General features: G+C 34.6%; 2 protein-coding genes across 4 annotated transcripts; both read right to left on the bottom strand.

Moving 5' to 3' along the window:
• Positions 1-259: 259 nt before the first annotated feature.
• Positions 260-10,115, bottom strand: LOC145624210 (uncharacterized). Its single transcript, XM_081677208.1, has 6 exons — positions 9,847-10,115; positions 5,927-5,985; positions 5,573-5,835; positions 5,192-5,266; positions 5,039-5,101; positions 260-619 (listed from the first exon to the last, which is right to left on the bottom strand). The coding sequence occupies exons 1-6, from the start codon at positions 9,951-9,953 to the stop codon at positions 575-577; spliced, it is 612 nt and encodes a 203-aa protein (XP_081533334.1). The 5' UTR covers positions 9,954-10,115; the 3' UTR covers positions 260-574.
• Positions 10,116-12,064: 1,949 nt separating this feature from the next.
• Positions 12,065-22,061, bottom strand: LOC145616947 (uncharacterized). Of its 3 annotated transcripts, none has more exons than XM_081671674.1 (11): positions 21,917-22,061; positions 18,620-18,715; positions 18,104-18,180; positions 16,807-16,886; positions 16,619-16,679; positions 15,339-15,406; positions 15,153-15,234; positions 14,614-14,712; positions 14,412-14,489; positions 12,964-13,083; positions 12,065-12,598 (listed from the first exon to the last, which is right to left on the bottom strand). In XM_081671674.1, the coding sequence occupies exons 2-11, from the start codon at positions 18,711-18,713 to the stop codon at positions 12,398-12,400; spliced, it is 960 nt and encodes a 319-aa protein (XP_081527800.1). In that variant the 5' UTR covers positions 18,714-18,715; positions 21,917-22,061; the 3' UTR covers positions 12,065-12,397. The 3 variants fall into 3 exon arrangements, with proteins under 3 accessions (XP_081527800.1, XP_081527795.1, XP_081527788.1); XM_081671662.1 differs by lacking the exon at positions 21,917-22,061 and adding an exon at positions 19,251-19,904 and having other exon boundaries at positions 12,066-12,598; XM_081671669.1 differs by lacking the exon at positions 21,917-22,061 and having other exon boundaries at positions 18,620-19,061.
• Between the last annotated feature and the right edge of the window lie 622 nt (positions 22,062-22,683).

Genomic DNA, 22,683 nt, shown 5'->3' with positions numbered 1-22,683 from the left:
CGTTAGCCTTAGCAAGGCATCAAACTGAGTCTAATTGATAATTGGCATGAACACTTTTATTCCTTTTAAAGAGGATACTCATTGAGAAACATACTCCGTCAAAACCTCCTTAATATCATTCTTAAGAAACCACATGTAACATCTCATCCCACAAAGATATCAATTCTTCCAAACACTTCGGTGATTACATACAGTTTAAGCAAAGCGAAGTAGTCAAGTACTCTACGCAAATGATTAATCAGAACAAAAGAGAACCATAAATCGTGAGAAAACTACACATTTAAGGGGAAAAAAATCCAACTAAAATAATTTGAAGTAGCATTACAGATAAATCCCTGAATTAGTTTCAACCTACCCTTCCTACAATATAACCTAAATCAAAACGAAGCTCCCTGGTGCCCTAACGCTTCTTCAATACAAACCAATTTGTCAAAATTAAAATGTAAACATTCAGACAACAGGCATATATATATATACCAAGTAAAACACAGGGCCACCAACAGTGGACTGCAGAGATGGGATTGACAACAAAGCTGACAGGAAAGAAAAATAACAATCAGCTTTACTCCCCATCTTAACCCCTTGAACTCAATGCCAATAATATCTTCTTTCGGGGACCCTGAAACAAAAAGAGAGAGCATCAATGTCACAGGCTTATTTATATATGGGCTTTGTTTTGTGTATAAAAACTGGAGCAGCAAAGGAATACAACGGCTAGAGTTAGCACACAGGACCAGTGCAATATTATGACTGTTAAAGTATGGTCGAGTAACAATCATAAGACCCCAGTCACTCAACAATAAAAGCCTCACAAATGAATTATATATAGCACCACCTCTCTCCTAATTCTCACTCTTCTATCTTAATTCCTGTAAATCAAAGGGAAACAAAAATGAACTTAATGTAAGTTTCTACTCAGGTAGTTCTTTTCCTCTTTCTCTCCTAAAATCTGAACACAAGATTATTGGGAAGAGAGTTAAACATATCATTAATTATATTAAAGTGTTTCTTGGCAGATAGGCCAAAAGGCTACACATACAATTGTTGTATGTGGTCCCTACATACAACTCTAATTTGTCATGTTTTGATTGGCTAGAATAATGGGCCCAAGTACCATTATATTCAATTTATATTTAACTTCTAATTTTCTCCCTTTTTCTAATGATGTGTCAAAATTTTAATGGTGTTGTATGTAGGGATAACATACAATGGTTGTATGTGTATCAGCTCTCGCAGATAGGAGTTCCTAGTTGAGCTTGGTTTTCATTCCCACCAATCCCAAGGAACATCCATTAATTGTCAGGTACTTTGACCTTTCAAAATGAGGCAGAAGGCAGCAGAGATAAGGTTTGCTCCAAGTATACCTCAGAGAACAGGAAAATGGAATCTGCAATAAACCTTTGGGAGAACCAGATTTGCTCTAAGTACACATTCGTCAATAAGTCAAGAATTATGGAGTTGTAGAGATAGATTATAGCTTGTATACAATATTCAAAAAAAATTTCTATTTTGTCAACAAGCAAGTAACTATCCAAAAAAAGGCTTAGATTCTCTCCATCCCTAACCCACAACCAAATCTATATAATGTACGAGACATTTATTGTAAATGAAAATAGGTACGACTTAACAGTATACTCCCATCTCATAATATAGTGCTCATTTCCATATGATCTAACTTAAAAAACTTTGACCAAAAATTATATATACAAAAATACAGTCATGTGAGATATTGTAAGATTCATACCAATATATAGTTGGAAAAATACACTTTAATAATCCTAACTATGGGCGATTTACCTACAATAATCCCAACTATCGTTTATTCTACAATAATACCAACTATGCACCCAGTTTTCCTAGAGCAGACCCAGCCGGTCATCAACCTGATATAACATGTTGCTTTGACACGTGGCATCACGTAAGTGGTTCAAAAAAAATTAAAAATTAAAATTAAAAAAACTGAAAAAAAAAGAAAAAAACCCTCTCCTCCATTCCAGCCACCACCCCCTAGCCCAACCAGATTCCACCACCCCACCTCGCCGGAACCTCCATTATCCCCTTCCACTCCACCGAAAACAACCACCTCGCTCGCGAAACCACCCTAACCTCCCTCCTTATCCTCTTTTTCGCCTAGATCCTCCACCGGTGATTATTGGAGGTCGAATTGCTTGCCTATCGTGGTTGGTGATTTTGGAAGGGTCTCGTCGCTGCGGTGCGGGTTTGCGAATGGAGCAATAGTTGTGTAGGTGGCTGGTTGTTCTGGGGGTTAGGTGAATGGTCGATTGGTGGTTTAGGGGTGACTGTCGTTTTTGGGGTTGGAGAAGGAAGAAGTTCAGAAGGAGAAGGAGCAGTAGCGGCAGGCAGCGGTGGCGATTCAGGTTGGTGGCGCTGGTGGTAGTTCGTTAACGCGGAGGAGGAGAGAGAAAGAGGCACTAGAAGGAGAGATAAAGGAGTTTTGTGGGTGTTGCTGCGGTGGTTAGTGGGGTCGTAGAGGGCCGGCTGGCTAGTTTTGGTGGTTAGTGGGGGCGGGCGGCCAGCATCCGTCGAGATTAGGTGGTGTGGGGTTAGGGTTTCGCGGTGGCTAGGTGGTTTGGGCGGTTTCCGGTGAGCTAGGGCCTTAGGGGTGGCTGGGATGGTTTTTGTTTTTTTTTTTTCCTTTTTTTTTTTTAAATTTTTATTGTAATATTAGGCCACTCATGTACTGACATGTGTCATTTAAAAAACAAAAAAATAAAAAGTTTACCCTTTCAACAGGTAACCGGTTTTTGGGACTGCTGGAGGAAAACTGACCTAATAGTTGGGATTATTGTAGAATAAACGATAGTTGGGATTATTGTAGGTAAATCGTCCATAGTTGGGATTATTAAAGTGTATTTTTCCTATATAGTTTTATGTATCAAATTCTTCTTTTTTTTTTTTAATAAAAAAAAAAAAGATATTGATGTTCAACTGTAGGTCTCGAAGACCGTGAAAATAAATACATGCACTAACAATAAAAATTATATTTGATTATTAATGTTACTACTACAGATTTAGGAGTAATTGGTTCATTAAGAGTTTTAGAAAGGGAAAGGAGGTGAGTGAAAAACTCTCTTCCTTCCCTAACCAGTCACCATTCTACCCCACACTGACAATCACTCTCATGGTTGTTGCCATAAGCCCATCACCATCACCCCCTCCTTGCCAGGTGTATAAAAAATTAAAAAGGCTCAAGGAGCAATGAGGAGATGAAGGTCCAGTTGTGCCTTGGCACGCCCAAGGTACGCCTCTTTGAAGTGAGCCGCACAATATTAAACATTTAATAAAAACTTTTTATGTGCGCCTCTTTGCCTCTGTAACCAAGCCTCTCCCAGAGCAACCAAAAAAAAAAAAAAAAAGGGCTCTACCCTAATCGCCTAGTGCCTCAGCACCAAGGCACACCTTTTTATACACTGTCCTTGCTGCCGCACCCCTGCCCCCTTGCAGCTGCGTCACCGTCGACGCTGCCACCCTTTCTCTCATCCTTCTTAAATTATTGTCTTCCACTACCATGGTTATATTGAAGTTTTAAAGGTTATATTTGAGCAAAAATAGTAACCTTTAAAAGCCATTATTGATGATATAAAAAAGGTTTTTTTTTTTTTTTTTTTTCCCCTTGATTTTATTCCTAATTGTTAGGGCTATGGGCTTTTGGTGGATGTTGGTGGTTATGTATGGTAGGGTTTTTTCCCTAGGTGAATAGGTGGTTTCAATTTGGGTGGGTTTTAACTTTTAAGTGTAGTTGAAGGTGGTGGTGGTGAGGAAGTACAGGTAAAAATGCCAGTGGGGCAGTGGTGGCGGTTGCGACGGTTTGGGTGGTAGAGGTGGTGGTGCATTGATGTTGGTTGGTGTGAAGGTGCAATGGGAAATCAAAGTAGAGGAGTTTACGGGGTCTGAAGAGGATAAAGGGAATAATTAAATTGACATTAAAATCAACAAAGGGAATCAAGCTAGCTTATTCCCTTCCCCTTTTCTAATTACCTTACACCAAACGCCCCCTTAATAAGGGACAACAAAAGTTATCACAATTTTCCTTACAGGTTATGATAATTACTACACCATAATTACAGTTACCGATATTGTGACTAATATGTTTATAAAACTAAGAACTATGCAAATAAATACACACCAATCCTAAAATTATCTTTAAGAGAGGGTTTGACAGAGAGATTAAGGGTAGTGGTGAAAGCAAAGGAAAAATTGGAAGTGAGAAAAGAGCAAAAAAAATAAAAATAAAGAAAGTGTTAAGGAGAGAAGAATGATAGGAAAACAAAAAATAAGAGTAAATGCTGTTTTCAGCCCAAAAAGTTTTGGGATATCCTAACAAGGTAAGAATATAAAATTCTGGGACAACCCAAACAAAATATATGACGAAAATTCAGGGATGAAGAGAGTTTAAAAGATGAAACCAAAGGTAGCAAAAAGAACAGAAGACCAGTAGCGATGTCAAACTGAAAATCAAAGACCTCCAAGAAAAGGGATTGGGGAGGGGAAGGGAGGAAGGATGTCCTTGTTCCAATTCTAAAGGAATTGTTTGAAATAACAGCCATGAATCTAGCAGTAACAATCAATGGTAAAATAACCTGGGAATGGCATGCAATCAAGCACCCCTCATCACAAAAGCCACAACCAACTCTAAGATGAAATTACCCCACTGTTGACCTGTTGCTACTTGCTAGTATGTTTTCAATACCAAATATCAACTAAATTATAAAAAATCAACAAAAATTTCCCCACTGTTGCTAGTATGTTTCTCAATACAATATAATTGCCTTTGGTATGACATGGGAAGAAAAATAGGAAGAAGGATATCTAGAAGAGGGCATTAATTAGCAGAAAATAATCTCTCCCAGGCATTATTATGTCACGCCGTCACTACAGAATGAAAATGGGCATTAAAGGTATCCATTATTGAAGGTTTAATAATCATTGGTACATCGAGTCATAAGCACGGAATGAAAAATGGCCATTAAAGGTAACCATTACAGGTTAACATCTCAATATTTATTTCAGATCTTACCATTGGTATTCCTATTGCTTTAAGATCCTCGTCGGTCATGTGCTCAAGAGCTGTCATGTCAACCTAACAAAGAAAAAACAAAAAAAGCTAAGTTAGCCATAAAGAGTCCTCAAAAAGTAAAAAGGTCCACAATCACATGCACGTGTAGCTTACTTCCTCTGCCTGAAATGTAATAAGATACTTTTCAAGACCCAAGGAGTGAAGAAACCCATCAACTGATGCATCAGCCTGAAAGAAATACAAATATCAATCATGAAAATGAAAATAAAAATTTTAATTAAAAAGACATTATTCTCCCTAACAGCAAAGCAGTAGGCAAATGACCTATAACCAGTAAAGCAATTGTTCACCCTGAAAAAAAAAAAAAAAAAAAAAAAAAAAAAAAAAAAAAAAAAACAGGTACCTTTAACCCAATACTAATAGATAGATAAATGGTGATTAACTGTGATTACCCTCATATAATCATTTAAAAATGTTGAAAGGAATAATTTTACACAGTGCACATATGAAGTCCATAAGGGAAAGATAGCAGACCTTCTGCTGAGTTTTCTTCCTCGAAGTCGGGTTCGAGACTTTTTTAGGCTCCGCTACAGGTGTGGCAACAATGACACTTCTTCTACCAGGTTTAACAGCCTCGTGTTCAGGTTTAGGCTTCTGGGAATCCTTATTTACTGGCTGAGAGTGCATTGAGCCAGACAACTTTTCACGAAGATCTCGAACACCTCCACCTTGGGTTTCTTGCTGGCTGCTCCTCCTCTGAAGCTTCAGACGAAGATCACCTCCACCAAGTTTGCGCGCTTCAAAGCCAATTGATAGTGTCAATCCCAATGTCGTCTATAAAACAAAAAGGAAACTTAGTACTATTTAAATGTCTCAGCTGATCCATACATAATTGAGGTCGCTCATCTTGGTAAAGATCATGTTCCCATTTGTCATCCTGCCTTTGCCTGCAAATATGGACAAACGATTTCAGGAAAACACTCACTAATAATACAGTAATGCTAACATTACAAGCAAAATGGCATGTCATATATTAAGACCAACAGCATAAATGAACAAGTCCTCATCATCCATGCCATATATACATTGTATGTATAATTGTATACATAAACGTAGACAAAATATAAGAATTCATCAGAGTTCTGTTAAAAGCATAGATGAAATAAAATTATAATTTAACACATGTGGCAATCTCTTAGTAACATTAAATAATCTCTGTTACAAATTACTTAGTTGAGCACACAACAATACTCTGACGCACATAATCCACATCTTCATTCTTGGATCCATAAATTGGTTGAACTTAACTGCTAGCTGCAAAGTAAGAAATGACTTGGAAGTGACATGACAAATCATATGCTTCTTAAACTTACTAAGATAAGTCCTTTTAATCAATAGAAAGAAGATAGAGAAGTCATTATCAAGTTGCGGCACATGATGAAAAGATACCAAAAACATGCTAACATAGTGTGCTAGACACTAGGGTTATCTAGTGAAAGTTGATCCCAAGGGCAAAGGGTCTTAAAGTCCATACAATCCACACTCCACAGACTGCACCGATGAAAAAAAAAAACTCACAGTATGTTTGGAACTTGAGGATGAACAGGAAGATGAGAATAATAACAGATCAAAATTCCCTTATCAGGAGGGATTAAGTAAGACCAGGAAGGGGAGGGCGCGGATGAGGGAATCCTTCTGAACTTAAAAATTCGGTACAACTGAGACAATAAAGATAGCTATCCCAGTGGAAACCAATGGATCAACCTAACCATGACAATGAAAAGCTTCAAAGTGACAACCTTTGACTTTATTCCTCCATTTTCTGTATATCAAAGAAAAAGCAATAAACAACTCCCTCCCCTCTCCTTCGCTCCCCTGCTATATCATTATTACTAATGCAGAAAGTATGTAATTACTCTTTTCAAATAGAATTGGACACTTCTCAAGAGCATATAGTCACTGCTCACCGGTTCTGCCAGCAATAGCTCTCCACCAATTTTCTCTTAATCAATCATAACAGCCCTAAATTAATGGCATTAAACACAGCAGTAACACAAGAATATCTGTCACCAAAAACTGTTTGCCACTACCAACACCCACTGTTACTATCACTTATGCATGGAAGCAATATTAAACCCTAAAATCACAATCATTAAATGAAGTTACAATAGAAGTAACATGCAAAGATGAACAAGAGGCAACATCCAAGTTGGTATTTGTGTGCTCAACAAATAGATAAAAAGAGAAGTTGTGGCTTTCAAGATCATGGTAAGAGGTAAAGCAACTGATAAACTCTATTTAAAGGTAACATTTAAAAGCAAAACCATGACATCAAACTTCAAAGTAAACCTCTAAAATGGTAAATAAAAAGAACAAATATCAGCTCACAAGTTTTTAAGTTACAAAGACACATTGAAGAAGTAAAGATGGGTTAGAGTTTAGACATAATCATTATGTTTGAAAGGCTTCAGCATGTATCAAGCCCAAGGAGTAAGACCCAAGGAGTAAGACCCAAAAAAAACCCTGTATTCCTGTAATTACTCCAATTACATAACATTCAAATTTCAGTCCATTATCAATGACAGCATAGCATTTTTTTTTATGCATTTACATTAATCATTCTTCTGAACCTCCACCCTTAGTTTTAAAGGGCGCAAGGCGCCCCAAGGCGCACAAGTCAATGGAGCCCGGGCGCAGGGCAAAGGCGTGTGCCTTATGTAGGTGAGGCGCACTTTATTCGTATAGAAAAGAAAAAAAAAATCTATTAAATAAAGTAAAATTGGAATCATGTGAAAAGGTGAAAGGGCCATGTGATCAATAGCTAGGATTCTTCAAATCAAATTGGGGGATATGGGATTTCTCTCTCCACTAGAAATGAATTAACTTGCCCGTCACAAAGTCCCATAGTGTTTTATAGAAAAGAATATCTAACAAAATAGCTATTGACGCTTTACAACATAAGGTCCAAAATAAGGTGCAAAGGCGCAAGGAGCAGCCTAGAAATAAAGCACAAAGGCGCTCGCCTTTAGTAGGTCTTTGAGCCTCACAGAGCTAAGGTGCTAACTGTTGAACCTCATTGTGCCTTGCACCTAGACACGCCTAAGGCGCGCTTTTTAAAACTAAGCCTCCACCAATGGTTCATTCCCCCAAAATAAGGTAAAATACGAAGAAGACTTGTAGTCTAAATGGTTCCAAGAACATCATAACCTTTCTTCATATGCCTTCAAATCTAGAACATATTGAGATAAACTAACCGAAAAAAAATGGAAAGCAAAGATGCAACAAACAAAGTACAGAAAGAGACAGGAATCTATTAGATCCTACAAAGAGTCCATCAAATTTCTAAATTATTGAAACCTAACTACGGTGAAAAGGGTGAAAATACCAAATCATCACTTAGCAGTCAAATGATCTAGACTATAAAGCTTCAAGTTTACATGATACCTGGAATCCACCAAATTTCTTTTCCTATGCTTTTTATTTTTTAGGAACGATAAGGGGATCAAACAAAATTTGGTTCCCTATTTAACAGCCAATAATCTAAAAGGGAAGGTAAAGGATCCTTTACCCTTTACCTCCAAGAGGCAGCCCTAGATGTGTTGGAGAAATCTTGAAAGCAGCAACGGCAAAAAACATGAATTTTTCAGTACTATATTAAATGTCACCATCCCTAACCCCCAAAAGTACCAGTCTATATATTGACAAATAAAGACAATAACTAGTATTTAAATTAAGCAGAAAAAAAAATCCAACACTAGATTCCATGAACAATCTCTATAACCTAAAAAGGGTGGGAATCAACATTTTTAAAAAAGAAGTAAAAAAAAAATAACCAGAAGATATTCATAGTCAAGAGTATCTGACTATGACATAATTAGTTAAGGAAAAGAGGGTAACTTATATAAGACAGCTTCTAAAGTTAACAGTTTAAAAGAAAATTTTAGTGGAGTCAAACCATAAGTGATGTTGGGAGGATCAAGATGTTAAAAACGAGTTCAATATCACATACAATTTCACATAGCAGCAGTTACCAATTTGCTATCCTGTAGTCAAGAATATTCAAGACCTAACAAAGTAAACCTGATATTGTAGCTATAAAAGCTACCTTAGCAGAAAAATCAAGACCTAACAAAAGAAGTAAACCTGAAGTGTTGCGAAAGACTTGGATAGGAAACAAAGCGGAATATACCAGTTTTTTAACACGTTCAACCATCAAACCAGATAACAAAGCCGGGCTCGACAAAAGAGGCAGCAGCTAGAGAGAGTCACTCCGGTCTTCAAAAAAGGAGGTGTCCTAACGAAGTTCGCACCCTAGTTCAAACAACCTTCACTCACTTTCTAGTCCTCAAAACAGTCAGCAACTCAGCACCCTCAAACCTCGAAAAACAGAAAATAAAATCTCAGACTGCTAGCCTTGTCCTACACTCCCATGTACACAGGTTAAAGCTATGAATCAGTCATCTATCCTCCAGCACCGACATTCTCGGTAGAGATTCTCCCAACTTAGCCTATGTAATCCAGAATGAGCAATCAATCCAACCTTACTCAATCCCCTAACCAAAAGTCTCAAATTCTATTCACCTTCGAAATGCTCGCTCAAATTCAAGCATTCCTAAATAATCGTACTAATCGCCACCAATTCAATCGAATTATCTCACAAATATACGCCATAAACTACAACATTCACCAATTCAACATTAATTGAACTAAGCTAATGCAAAAGAATTTCAAAAATCAGAATAAAAAAAAACCATGATTATCACAAAATTAATCATAGATTACCTCGCAAAAAAAACCAAAAAACCAACCTTTTACCGGTAACAGTTCGCCGGCGAATGGAATTACCGGCGACGGAGCCATTAAGCCTTTCTGTGATCGACGCCTTGGAATCTCCCTCCAATTTATCAGCATACATCTTCTCGAGAATCGCAGATGATGTCGGAGTTCGAAAACCCTAACCCTAGATTTTCTGGGAGTTTTGGTGGAGCGAGGTTAGTGACAGGATACTGGAGATTCGAGTTAATTAGAGAGAGAAACTAAGAAAGAGAAAAAGTAAGAGGGGAATTTAAACAGACGTGATATTTTTTTGAGGGAACGATTTTGCTGGGCTCGTGATTAAGGGAAGAAAATAAGGATGCATAGATGTGGGAGATTGGGGTGGAATGTGAAAACTCGACCTTGTTTGGTGATTAGTTGTTGGCGATTTTACCTATTAGTTTGATTGGTTGTTTGAATCAATTAGTTTAGTTTCGTTGTAACGACTAAAGTCTGATTTTGTTACATCTTATTTTTAGTTTAGTTCGGTTTAATTTAGGAGGTTGCCCCAGTGAATCAGGCTGATTGACGAAATATTGTAAATTAGCCTCTTTTGTGGGCCAGCTTTACAATATAATACTCTTTTTAATTTTTTTTTAAAAAAAACTTAGATGTAGCATCACGATTCACAATGACGAACCACCACCATCTCTGTTTACCCCATGTTATCTCGCCGGTCATCAGTTATTACGAAGCCACCACCGCACTACCATCATTGTCCCCCTGTCATTTCGCTGGTCAACCACGAACCACCACAATCATCTCCGCCTTCACGTCCCTCTTCTTCTTCCCTTCGTCCTCCTTCCTCCACAACCACTAGCTCCAATGTCGCTCTGCAACGATGACAAAAAGACACCCTAGTAGCAAAATAGAGTAAATTATGGTCATATCAATCCCTTAGGGGTAGCATCTTTTTTTATGGAAGCAATTTTAAGGTGTTGATGGTGTTGATGTACTATGATGGACCGATGGAGGAGGAAGAAGGGAGAAAGAAAGTGCAGTGAGCTATAATGGAGGAGGAAGAACTGAAGAAGGGAGGAAAAAAGGGAAGAAAGTACTAACTTGCCCCACATAAATAAGTGAAATGTCTTATATGCCCCCTAATTTACCAAGTTGGTAAATAAGGCTGATGAACATGTATTTCCTCTCAATTTAACTCAGTTTAGTTTAGTTTTCTCTATTTTAATTCAGCTCAAAAGAGCATGTTTGATACGGAGTAAAAAGTTGATTGTTGGACGTATGTTGTATCTACAGAAAATAATAAAGACATTGTTACATCTAAATTTTTATAAAATTATTAGTAATTATGAATATGAATGATTAAGAATTTGTAATTAATTAGTTATTGGGTAATTTCACATCCACTCCCCTCTCCTCTCCTCTCTTCAAGGATTTTATAAATTTTTGGTGTTTAGGTTAGAAATAGTCTTCGTAAGTAGACTATTTCTGACCATTTCTCTCTCTCTTTCTCTTTTTTTTTTTTTTTATTATTTTTTTTTATAACTTTTCAAATTAGGTTTTAATAAATCTACACATGTAATGTAGATGTTCGTATGTCTCTCTATTATAGAGTGTCTCCCTGCAGTAGAGTTAGATTTTCTTTAGGATTTGTGTATGCTAGGGCTTAAAAAAAAAGTAATCTTCTTTGCCCTATTATCAATTTCATTGATAAAGATTTGTTCTAGATCACAACAGTTGTAAGTTGTCATTTTTTTTAAAACTTACATTATTTTTCTTTTGTCATTGGTACACTTACATAGTTTTTCTATTGTCATTGATACACCAGAGAAAAATGAGTAAATGACACACTAAAGAAAAATGACAAAAGAAAAATTATGTATGTTTTAAAAAGTGTGACAATCTACTTGTAGTTTGCATTTAAGCCATAAGAGTTTGCATCAACCCATCAAGATAACAATACATGATGATAACAATAATACCAATTTCTTGATATCTACTTGTATTATAGTTGTCAATCTCATAAGTCATAACTAGTGATTAGTGAATATGGAGATTGGGCTTAAAAGCACGATTATGTTTAACAATTAAATTAAAAATTAAAGAATTGTGTTGAAACATTTTTATGACTTGTTTAAAATTAAGCTTGAACTTTCTCAAAAAAAAAAAAAAAAAAAAAAAAAAAAAACTTGAATAAGAAAGTAGGAATGTGCATTCATATATGTTAATAAACAATACGTTATGTACGTTAATGAAGATCTCGTCCATTAATGTTCATTTTGATAAATAGATGTAATACAAGTAGTCAACTGATGATGCATTCTTGTTGTATAATGTAATGTAAGAAGGAAATCTTACAAACTGATATGTGAGAAATGACTGCCAAATGATTAAGAAGTGATGAAAGGTTTCTAAACAACAAAGCTAAGCCTCTCTTTCCAAGCTTCCAGAAATAAGACATGGACAAATATGTAACACAACTCCTGAACTATATTTACACTTGGTCACACACAACTTATGCCACAGTGATCAAATCTGGTGCTCTGAGTCAAGCTTTTGTCTGCCTAGATATCCTCGTCGATGCACTTAAGGCAGTTCAACACTATTAACAGAAAGTAGTCCAAAATAGGGATTTGTTATTGCAGAGTGCAACACAGACAAGGCTGAATTTAGTGTCACCATGTCAACCTTCTCCCGAGGAAGATACAAGAACTGTTCCCTGTTGGTTTTCTCGAACCCACAGAGTTCCAGAAATCTGACACCTCCAATCAGACTGCCAACACTTTCCTGATTTAATTAAATTAAAAAAGAGTTACCATCAGCTAAATCATACAATATGACAAGAACGAAAGTTGATACATGCCATCACGGCATATATTGGGTTAATTATCCTGATTGTAGTTCATAACTTTATATAGAGCTCCAGGATTCCAATCATTTTTCTTCCGTACAATTACAGGAACTGTTGCAGAACAGTTTAAAACATGTTTTTAATCATCTAAGCTTCTGCTATTTCTTAAGCATTTCCTTAACATGTACCATATTTCCCAATTTTATGTAAACCATCCCATGTCGAGGTTATGCTGAATTAAAACTCCCAAGGCAATCTGAAAGGGTCCAAAGAGTTTTCATATGATAAGTGAAGTGCATACCTGGAAAATTGGGTTACTGAGCCGTATCTTCCTGTATTTTTCTACATCAGGATTCTTCACGACATTTCTAATGTATATAAGGAGAATTTGGAAAGACTTCTTTACTCTAGCATCTTCATCCTACAATTACAGAAAAATAGAAAAGGGTTTATGTTTCTATATATAGCCAGACTTTATCTACATTATAAAAAAATAAAAAACATTATCGACAAGTGCAACATGAAGAATTTTCAGTAATTACAGGTTCACAGCTTCCAACTCAACAAAAGATATCGAGAAAATACTGTGGTTTTAAATGATATTCTTCGAGATAATCAATATTGAGAATTAACAGTTAAAAATTATAATTGATCTAGCATGATGAGTGAGCTATATCCGGTTGTTAAAGAAAAATAAACTTACCAATTAGAGAACTGGCACATAATTGGAGCTAAACATAAGGGGTTTAAATTAAGGTTGAAAAGCTTAAGTTTTTTCCTGACTAGGCAGATTAAATATTGCTTCTGAACTAGTGGCTTGAAGCAATTCAGTTTTGGAGAAGAAAATTCAAATAAAAATTGCTTCTGGTATTCATTTAACTTTCTAATGAAAGAAAAGAGCACTTTTAGTGGTTTCATTTTCAGTTCAGGAGAAATTTGACTGGCCATGAAACTATGAAAGTATCAAAACGGAACAAGAAGCTTTTTTAGAATTGAATCTGAAAAAAGGAGGTGTAAGCTTTGGCAACATCCAACAGACATGTGACGCCTATATGAATCACATGTCCTTACTCGGAATGTGCTACCAAGCATATTGCAGAGTTAATTTTTACCAAGCTTGTTTTCGAACACTGCCCTGCCTTCCTCCAACTCAAAACTTCATGATCTCTATGACAATTCAAATCCCTTTCAAACGGCATTAGGCACACATGCTTTTATTTTGGTTTTGGAAAAAGTCACAAAGTTTGACAACCCTAAAAGGCCTGAAATAGCAATCTTTCACTGAATATACTACCTTTACCTAAGCATGTAAAAGTCTGAACCTCATACAATTTAGAAAATTGAACCATAAACAATTCAATTTATTAAAGAGAAAATAATTTTGACAAAATCTGTTTTTTCAGATTCAAAGTCTGTTTTTTCAAGTTAGACAAAATGTCAACATCAGGCACTATCGTATACTAGTCTACAACCATTTCAAGAAATCCTTTTAGCTACTTTTCATTCTTTCATTTTACCATACCAAATATCTGGCTCTGAATCTGAAATAAAACAATATTCATGGTATAAATGAAGTCACGAACAAAAGAAATTGGTCTTGTAAGAAGTCAATTTTTTTTGTTTCTTTTGTTTATTTATTTTGAATTTCATAACCCCTTTATAGTGAAAATGAAAGGAGGGTTAAGGAAATTACTCAGCTAATCCTGCTTCTAACACATTAACTAAAAAATGGAAAACCAAACCACTAACCTTATGGTAGCGCCTTAGACTTCTTAAACAGTCACACAGAAGCTCCGCCTTCTTAGTAGATGTAACAGGCTTTGAAACCTAAGTATGAATCAGAAAGAATTCATTAACTGTAGGCCAAAGCCTAAAAAAAACAGAATAAAGAAACTGCAAACTTCCTACTCAGCACTCCTCTCCAAATTAAGAGAGAGCAAGTAAAGCAAACCTCTGCGGATTTTTTCGGTACCACATGACATTCTGTCAATGCCGATTGCACAGATGAAGTGGCTGCAGGTGATATCCCAAGCCTTGACCTTCTTTCTGCCTGTAATTCTTAACAATAACAAAAGTATCATATATGTCCATGACTAGACACTATTTGCACCAGAAATTCTTAGTAACAAGTAGTTATTTATACCAATGAAGCCTTTAGCATCAAAACCAAAACTGTTTCTGTACTACTTGATATAGGTAAACAGATCATTGAAATTTTAAATGTGGTTTCTGACCAAGTCGTCAAGAGGAATAAAAATTTAACATGAAGCAATGAACATGCCGTGTCTATTACTTCAGATTGTGAACATAGTAATACAAGCCATCCTCATAAGAAAAAGGTACCACTATCAGATGCAATTCTTTGTGGAGTCCACAGGATCTAGGCAGACTAATAGAAAGCAGGGTGATGGCTTAGGTATGACTTAATCAGACTGAACTCGGTAACAAGTGGAAGATAAACCAGGAAGATGACTGGAATCAGAAAAGGACCTTATCTGCTTCTAACTTTTGGCGTATCTTTTCCCTTGCCTTATTTTCCTCCACTTTTTCTGCTTCACGTAAAGCTATCATTCTGTTGAAGCAGAGAATGGCAGTCTCAAATAGGCATTTGGAAGACGAATATCAAGATAGTAGGCACAAGCAGATTATTTACAAACCAACTAGCTTACAAGATACCTTTTTCTTGCATAATCTTCTGCAATTTTCTTTGCTTCCATGATTCTCTTCCCAGCTTGAATCCTCTCCTACAGCATAAAACTGTTAATTACTTAATTTGCATACCCCAATAGCAAAAAAGAGCATTTCACTGCTTCTTAAAATCTCTACAACAGTCACTTACACAGTAAAGAACAGCAAATAGCCCCTTTAAGTAAAAAAATTGAAAGCAGTTAACATTTAAAGGTCTAGTTCCCTCACCTTTTGTTTAAAAATAAATAAATTATAAAGCTTTTATCCATTACTTTAATAAGTTTGAGCATTATATAACACCTCTCGTACTTTTTTTTTTTCCATAAATACATTAGGCAAGCAACAACTTGTATAAGCAACATGATGACCTTCAAAAGGTGCATGGAGCACACCTACAAGTCACTACTCATTAGACTTATACCTTAACTATGTTAATCACACTCTTCATTTCTTTTTTTTTGACAATAATCAAACTCTTCATTTCTCCTTAAGTAATCAATCAACATTCTGACATGGTAAGATGGTATGGACAGTTGGACACTTGACATTTCATTTTAAATTAAAGTCGCGGGACTTGTTTATAGTATAGCTTGCACCAGGACACATAGCCATGTATGATACATGTTCACATGTCTGAGTAAGTTAATCTCACCCACCCAATCAGGACTCTAATGGGAGTATAAGGTAAACAATCAAATGACAAACCTTAAGTTGAGCTTACTAAATTTCTGAGTTCCACAAAAGCAACATTTCTGATGTCCTAAGCCAAATGACAATTATACCAAGTACCTAGTAATTTTATCCCAGAGACATGTATGGGAACCTTCATAAATCTAAGTAGATCAGGATAGGCCCATGGTATACTCCTGTGAACTTGTAATACATGTAATGTCATATTAGTAGCATTGTATTAATACACGTGATTGATGAACCAATGTAGATCAGGATATGCACAGAGCATATAAAATTGCATGGTACTGAAGGCAAAATCAGTTATCAGCATGATCCTCCAGAGATTAAAACTAGACTACAGCAACCTACAAGAAGAGCATGCTTCTTCCACACCCAATAGTTCCATCTTCCATACAAGTTAGCTCTATCGTATAATTTAAGCAACTATGCAAATGACCTTTTGTCGATGCATAAAGCTCTTTAGAAAGGAACTTGAGGAAATGGAAATCTACATATTATATAAGGACCACCATGGGTGTCAAGTTGTGACACTGTCAATGAAAAGTACATAAATAGGCAACATTGCAACATAATACCTTTTCTCCTTCTCTTTCCAGTTCCTTCTCTTTTCTTTTGCTCAATTGGTTGGCTCCAATCCTTAAGTAGATGCAAATGAAAGTTTAAGGTCTTTGCCCATGAGTAAAACTCTTTTCATAAAATAAAGCTTCAAAGAACATTCATATTAGCAGAGAAGAAGAAATTAAGCCAAATTCCAACATACAACCTCAGATTTTGGGCCTTAATCTTCACTTCTTCTGTGATAGGAAATGGTTTGGTAGCATCCAAATTAATATCCACAGGTACCTGGGTGCACTTGAGAAGTTACTATTAAATGGTCCAAAACACAATTATACTTGTACACAGTATATCACTGACTTGTATATAATATCCGGCCATAGGTTTAGAGATTTCAAGCAAATACAAAAGTTCTAATAATAAATATATCCTTTCAGTTAATCAATCTTGTTCTATCATTCATCATAGAAATCAGTAAGAAAGATATGAATAGTAATAGACTTTCCTCAATCCTTGATCATATATTTCCTCTGAAAAACATGAACTAGGACTAAAAGAAGGGGCAAGATCTCAAGATAAGCATATGATAAAGAAAATCTATAATCATTTATTATCAAATCCCTATTGATTAGAAAGCACATCAATTGAGAATTTCAACAATGTCATTTCAGGGTGAGTGGATCACTTTGTAACGAAGAGAATAAGCTTTGAGGGGAAATTTGGAGTTATTGTGGTACCAGACACAAGATAGGTCTCCCAAACAACATGAATTTTTTCTTACAAGCCAATCAGACAACAGAAACATTAAATCTGTAATTCTGTAGATAAATAGTTGACATAAGATGCAAGGGAAGGACCCTTGAAAAAAATGACAAAAGACTATTTTACTTAATTTACAAGAGAATGTGAGAGCTGGAGAGCATGTTTGAAAATTCTCATGTGTTATCAATTTAGCATGCAACTCTCCTAGTCTCATCTTTGGGAAAGAATAGGCACCAAAAGTGGAGAGGGTCCTTATTATATCTCGCTATGATAAAGTTGAACTTACACTTTGTTTCGATTGAAAGAAATTGAGGGAAAGGAAGGGAAGGGAAATGAAGGAATGGATTATCTTTCATTTGGATAACAAATGAGGAAGGAAGGGAATTGGAGTGGAGAGAAATGGAGGGATTTTGTAAGAAATTAACCTCTCCAACAATGGAGAGATTTGGAAGGAAAACACATCATTCTTCCTTCCCATTCCCTTCCTTTTCCTTCCCTTCCTCTCCCTCCCCTTCCTCTCCCTCCCCTTCTTTTCCTTCCGTTTTTTATATCCAATCACTGTTAGAGTCCTACAAAGTATCTGAACCCAACGTATGATATAGCTTTTTTTTTTTATTATTGGTGGGGACATATTTCTCATGAAAAACTATAAGGCATTTCAGTATAGCTTGTACCTTCATAAAATAAAAAGTGAGGAGAATTATCCTTAAGCAAAAACAAAAAATTAAAAATCGATATCATACCAAAGGAATCTCATCGATATCTGAGTCATTTTCATGCTCAACTATCCAATTTATAGCATCTTCCAGACTAGTATTTCCTGAGAAAAGATGAATAAATAAGATAATATTTAGATACAGAACTGTAAGCTAATCTAAGTAGACAGCTACCCTCAATATTCCTAATTCTAAAGTCGAGTTTACAACTGCCCTTATAGAGAGTTACAGTATCCAACCCACTTCCTTCCACTGTCATATAATAAGGCAGGCAATCATCCAACATAACAAGAGCATGAAAGAACAAAAAGCAACATTACAGTAAAAAAAGTGACAGTGATGAGGATATGATGGTGTTGAAGCTTCATTTGCAGATTGATAAGACTTAAGTTATCAAAAACATAACCATCAATAAAAATTATTGAACATATATGGGAAATGTTCTTACTTGGAACAACAAATTTATACGAAATTGTCAAAATAAGTCCACATGACTAAATTTTCTCCCTAACATTACTAACAAAGATACAAAAGATAGTTCACCAGAATAATGAAGTGACCGAATTGCCCGAGCTAATGAAAACCCCATTTCTTCCAATTGTTCCAGCAATTTCTTGTCTACTTCAGGGACAGCCATTTCTGAAACACATAACAAGCACACTATAAGCTATAACATCTACCATCAAATATTTTGTCCTTCATAAATCTCGAAATTTAGAGATGAGCAATAACAATCACCTAACAAGATCATAAAAAATAAAATAAATAAATAAAAAGGAAAAAAAAAAAAAATTTGTCCTTCATAAGCACCACAATTCATAGTCACATATAATCAAATAACAAGATCATAAATAAGAGCAAAATCGAAATCAAATCAAATTCTTCAGCTGAAAAACAACAACAAAAAAGATATGAACTCCCAACCATTTTTACCGCGAAAAGCAAATATCAAATTCAGTAACTGGGACTTTCATATATTCAAATTTTAAGATACCCTTTAATCCACAAGACCAAATTTCAAACCCAACCATGATAAATCAGCAATTAAACTAAAAAAACACAATATTTTTTTGATAAATTAGAAGTTTTGAACCCCAGTAAATTCAATTCAAATTCACCACATTTCATAATCATAAAGCAATTTCAGAACTTAAATTAACAAGTGTAACTGTACCGATTCAAACTTTGAAGAATTTCTGAAAGATGAGAATAAAGAAGAATTGCAGCATTGTAGGTGAACTGGGAAAGTGGGGTTTATAAGGGTGGAGATGAAGAAATTGATGAGGTTTTCGTAAGGGGTTCAGAAGAATGGCCATTTGAGAGATTCTTTGAAAATTGCAGAGAATTATTTTAACAAGAATCGAATAGAAAACCCTGGATTACTACTTCTAGCAATCTCTGTCTTGCTCTACAAATTAAATTTTGATTCCAAATTTATAGGTTTGGGTTAACTATGGGCGTAAGGAAAGAATTTGTAATATGCCCTGTACTCAGTATTTCAGTAATAGAGGATCAATAACTAACTACCCCGCCACACTTTGTACCTCGCTATGAATCCTATAAAGTTCCAAAGGAGCACTACCTAGAATAAGAAGATTATCCGATTGAGCCACTCCACGATTGGCGAGCCAATCAGCAGCACGATTGCCCTCAAGGAATACATGAACCGCCGTGACCTAATTATGATTTTTGCCGAAGAAAAAAAAATTACAAATTAATACAATTATAATACGTATCCTAATAAAAAAAATACATATTCATGTAACTAATTTTTTTTCCATATGTACAAATCATTATGATCGATTAAAAACTCAATATGCATCATACAACACATAATCAGGCCCGTTGCTGAGGCGGGGCAGCCGGGGCACCCGCCCAGGGCCCACGAAAAGAGAGGGCCCCATTTTCAGCTTAAGTACTAGAGAAAGCTATTTAAAATTTATAGATGCAAATATCAACATTAGTAACTCTGTAGCATAGTGGTTAAGTTAAGTTGTTGAGCTTTAATGTGTCTCAAGAGTTATTAGTAAAGAATCACATTTTAAATGACTAAAAATCAATTATTAGTGATTGAATGTAATTAAATTACCTTTATAAAACTTTTCTTGTTGTCTAATTATATAAAAATTGTATTATGTATAAAGTTACCCAAAAAAGACAAAAAGTTACCCTAAAATTAGCTAAAAGTTACCCTTATACTGCTCGATGTACACTAATATTAGTGTAAACCAGATGTATACAAAAGTTTTTGTATAAATATATGATATTATTAAACTTCATGTTAATATCTAACAAAAATGTTTTACACGATACAAATTGCTTATATACCTCAACCAAACACTATAATTAAATTTATTGTATATGAATAGTGAAAAAAAAAAAAAAAGTCAAAGTGTTTCAATTAATATGAAGCTAAGGGAGTTGATCAAGTTGAGATTAGGTAGAATTAGTGAATGTGTCTACACTATAATGTGTCTCGTGCTCATGCTAATCAGCCTTAAATAGGTCATGATATATTTGTGATGTGCTTTCATAAATGAAACTAATGCACACCCAACCTTGTGCTGTGTTCCACATCGTGACATAATAGCAGGGGCCCGTTGTACCAAATCGTGACATAATAGCAGGACCCCTAATACACGAGCTGACTCATCTAGCGGGTTTATGCCAAATTTTGACATTGAAGCCCATGTATAGCCCACCGATGTGCCTCTTATGCCATACTGGACTTGCAACAGGGCTCATGCCAAATGGACCATTCTCGTGTTGTGTCGAACGAAAAATTATTAACCTCTTCACATTAAGTTTTGGTGCTACCTTTGGCAGATTTTGACAATATTTCTTAGAGGGGGCAAATCATATAGAATAAAATTTTAACTCGTAAAATGCTTAATTACCTATACAATTGTTCTGAAATAAATATATAAAGTATATTATTGCATTAATATTATTAATTATTATACAAATAACATAAAAAGATAAATTATTAATATAATTTATTTTATTAAGCCATTAAACTTTGACATTACTTCTATAACTCAACTTTAAGGAGAGATAAAGGTAGTATCTAATACTTCGTATCTATTATGACTAATAATTAAAAATTAAATAATAGCTAAGATCTACAACTAAGATATCTCTTGTGTTTTTTTTTTTTAATAATTTGGCACAATATAGAAATTGAAATGAAATAATACGGAGCATTTGGATAGAAATTCATAGAATATCAAATGTAACTTTTCATAGTAGTAATTTCAAATGTAACTTTTCCTATGGAGGCGGATGCACCATGCTTGATGCATCTGGTTTTCTTTTAAAAAAAAGCAGAATGAACATTTAGTTGTTTAGTAAAGAATATATAATTGTTTTGTAAAGAACATCTAGTTTTTTTTTTTTTTTTTTTTTTTTTTTTTTTTTGTAAATCTATAACATTTGTAATATTAATAAAGAACATGATAATATTAAGGAACATTATTAATATAGCAAAGGTACATTTGGTATAAATGATCATGTATGTATATGAAAAAGTACATTTTAGTGTATTATAATGTACATTGTAGTATTTGGATCATGTAAGTATATGGAAAAAGAACAATTTATTGTATTTTAATGTACATTGTATTATTTGGATCTACATTTGCTTGCTTTCTTCTTCCAAAATGTATAATCGGTCGATCTTCTTCAAGAACTTCATTTTATTTCTCATTGCAACAACAAAATTGCATCAAAATCACAAATTAATTCCCAATAAAATCAAATATTACAATTTTCAATCAAATTTATAGAAAAAAAACACTCAAACTCAAAATAAACAAGTATGAATGTCGAATTTGGTCTTACCTTTGGTTTTTATATGTCATCTTGAACAATTTTGGACTCAAAATTTCGAATTTCTTGAAATTTTGCTAGAGGTTTGAGAAATTTAAATGGGTTTGAAGTTTTGTTTGGATAGAGAAAGTGAACTTTTGGTAAAAAAAAAATTGAAATGATTTGTATTCAATGTATGTAAAAAAATAATTATAGTATTTCTCAAAAAAAAATAATAATAATAATTATAGTACTATTTATCTATTTCTTTATACAAAATTTCTTTCAAAAAATAATTGAGTGTCTTTCTTCTTCAATTCATGAAAGTGGTTGAAAGAGGAGAGAGAAAGACAATGGGGAAGAGGAAAAAGATGATGGAGGAGAGAGAAAGACAATGGGGGATAAAGAGATGAATATGGATGGATGATTATTGAAAGATAAAATAAGTTTATTAGATTAGATTAGTTTTTAATCAATTATGTTTTAAGTATGTAAATGATATTATAAAGTTTTAACTAAGGGTGTTTTTGTAATTTCGTTTAAAAAAAAGTTTCTAAAAATGGAAAGATTTGGAAATGTTGCAAATAATAGTTATATATAAATATGATGGTGCAATACTTCTTATACTACCTCCGTTACACATTATTTGCAACAATTAGACATTTTTCCTCTCTACTTTATGTCAAATCGTTGCAAATAATATGTAACGGAGGTAGTAATAAAAATAATTTGAACACAATAATACTTATATATAAATTTGTTCTAATTTTATTTATAGAAAATTATATAAATATAATCAA

Source organism: Chenopodium album, chromosome 3 (assembly GCF_948465745.1).
Source record: "Chenopodium album chromosome 3, dcCheAlbu1.1, whole genome shotgun sequence".
Classification (NCBI taxonomy): Eukaryota; Viridiplantae; Streptophyta; class Magnoliopsida; order Caryophyllales; family Amaranthaceae; genus Chenopodium; species Chenopodium album.
The sequence above is the reverse complement of the archived record's forward strand: the minus strand, read 5'-3'. Positions and strand labels throughout refer to the sequence as shown.

Excerpts from the sequence above, each read along its gene's own strand:
- LOC145624210 (XM_081677208.1), bottom strand. The coding sequence starts at position 9,953 with ATGTATGCTGATAAATTGGAGGGAGATTCCAAGGCGTCGATCACAGAA. Across the intron at positions 5,836-5,926 it reads AGATGAGCGACCTCAATTAT|CGCGCAAACTTGGTGGAGGT; the intron begins GTATGGATCAGC and ends TTGGCTTTGAAG. Across the intron at positions 5,102-5,191 it reads TTACATTTCAGGCAGAGGAA|GTTGACATGACAGCTCTTGA; the intron begins GTAAGCTACACG and ends TTTCTTTGTTAG.
- LOC145616947 (XM_081671674.1), bottom strand. The coding sequence starts at position 18,713 with ATGGCTGTCCCTGAAGTAGACAAGAAATTGCTGGAACAATTGGAAGAA. Across the intron at positions 15,235-15,338 it reads GAAGATTATGCAAGAAAAAG|AATGATAGCTTTACGTGAAG; the intron begins GTATCTTGTAAG and ends CTGCTTCAACAG. Across the intron at positions 12,599-12,963 it reads TCAGTAACCCAATTTTCCAG|GAAAGTGTTGGCAGTCTGAT; the intron begins GTATGCACTTCA and ends TAATTAAATCAG.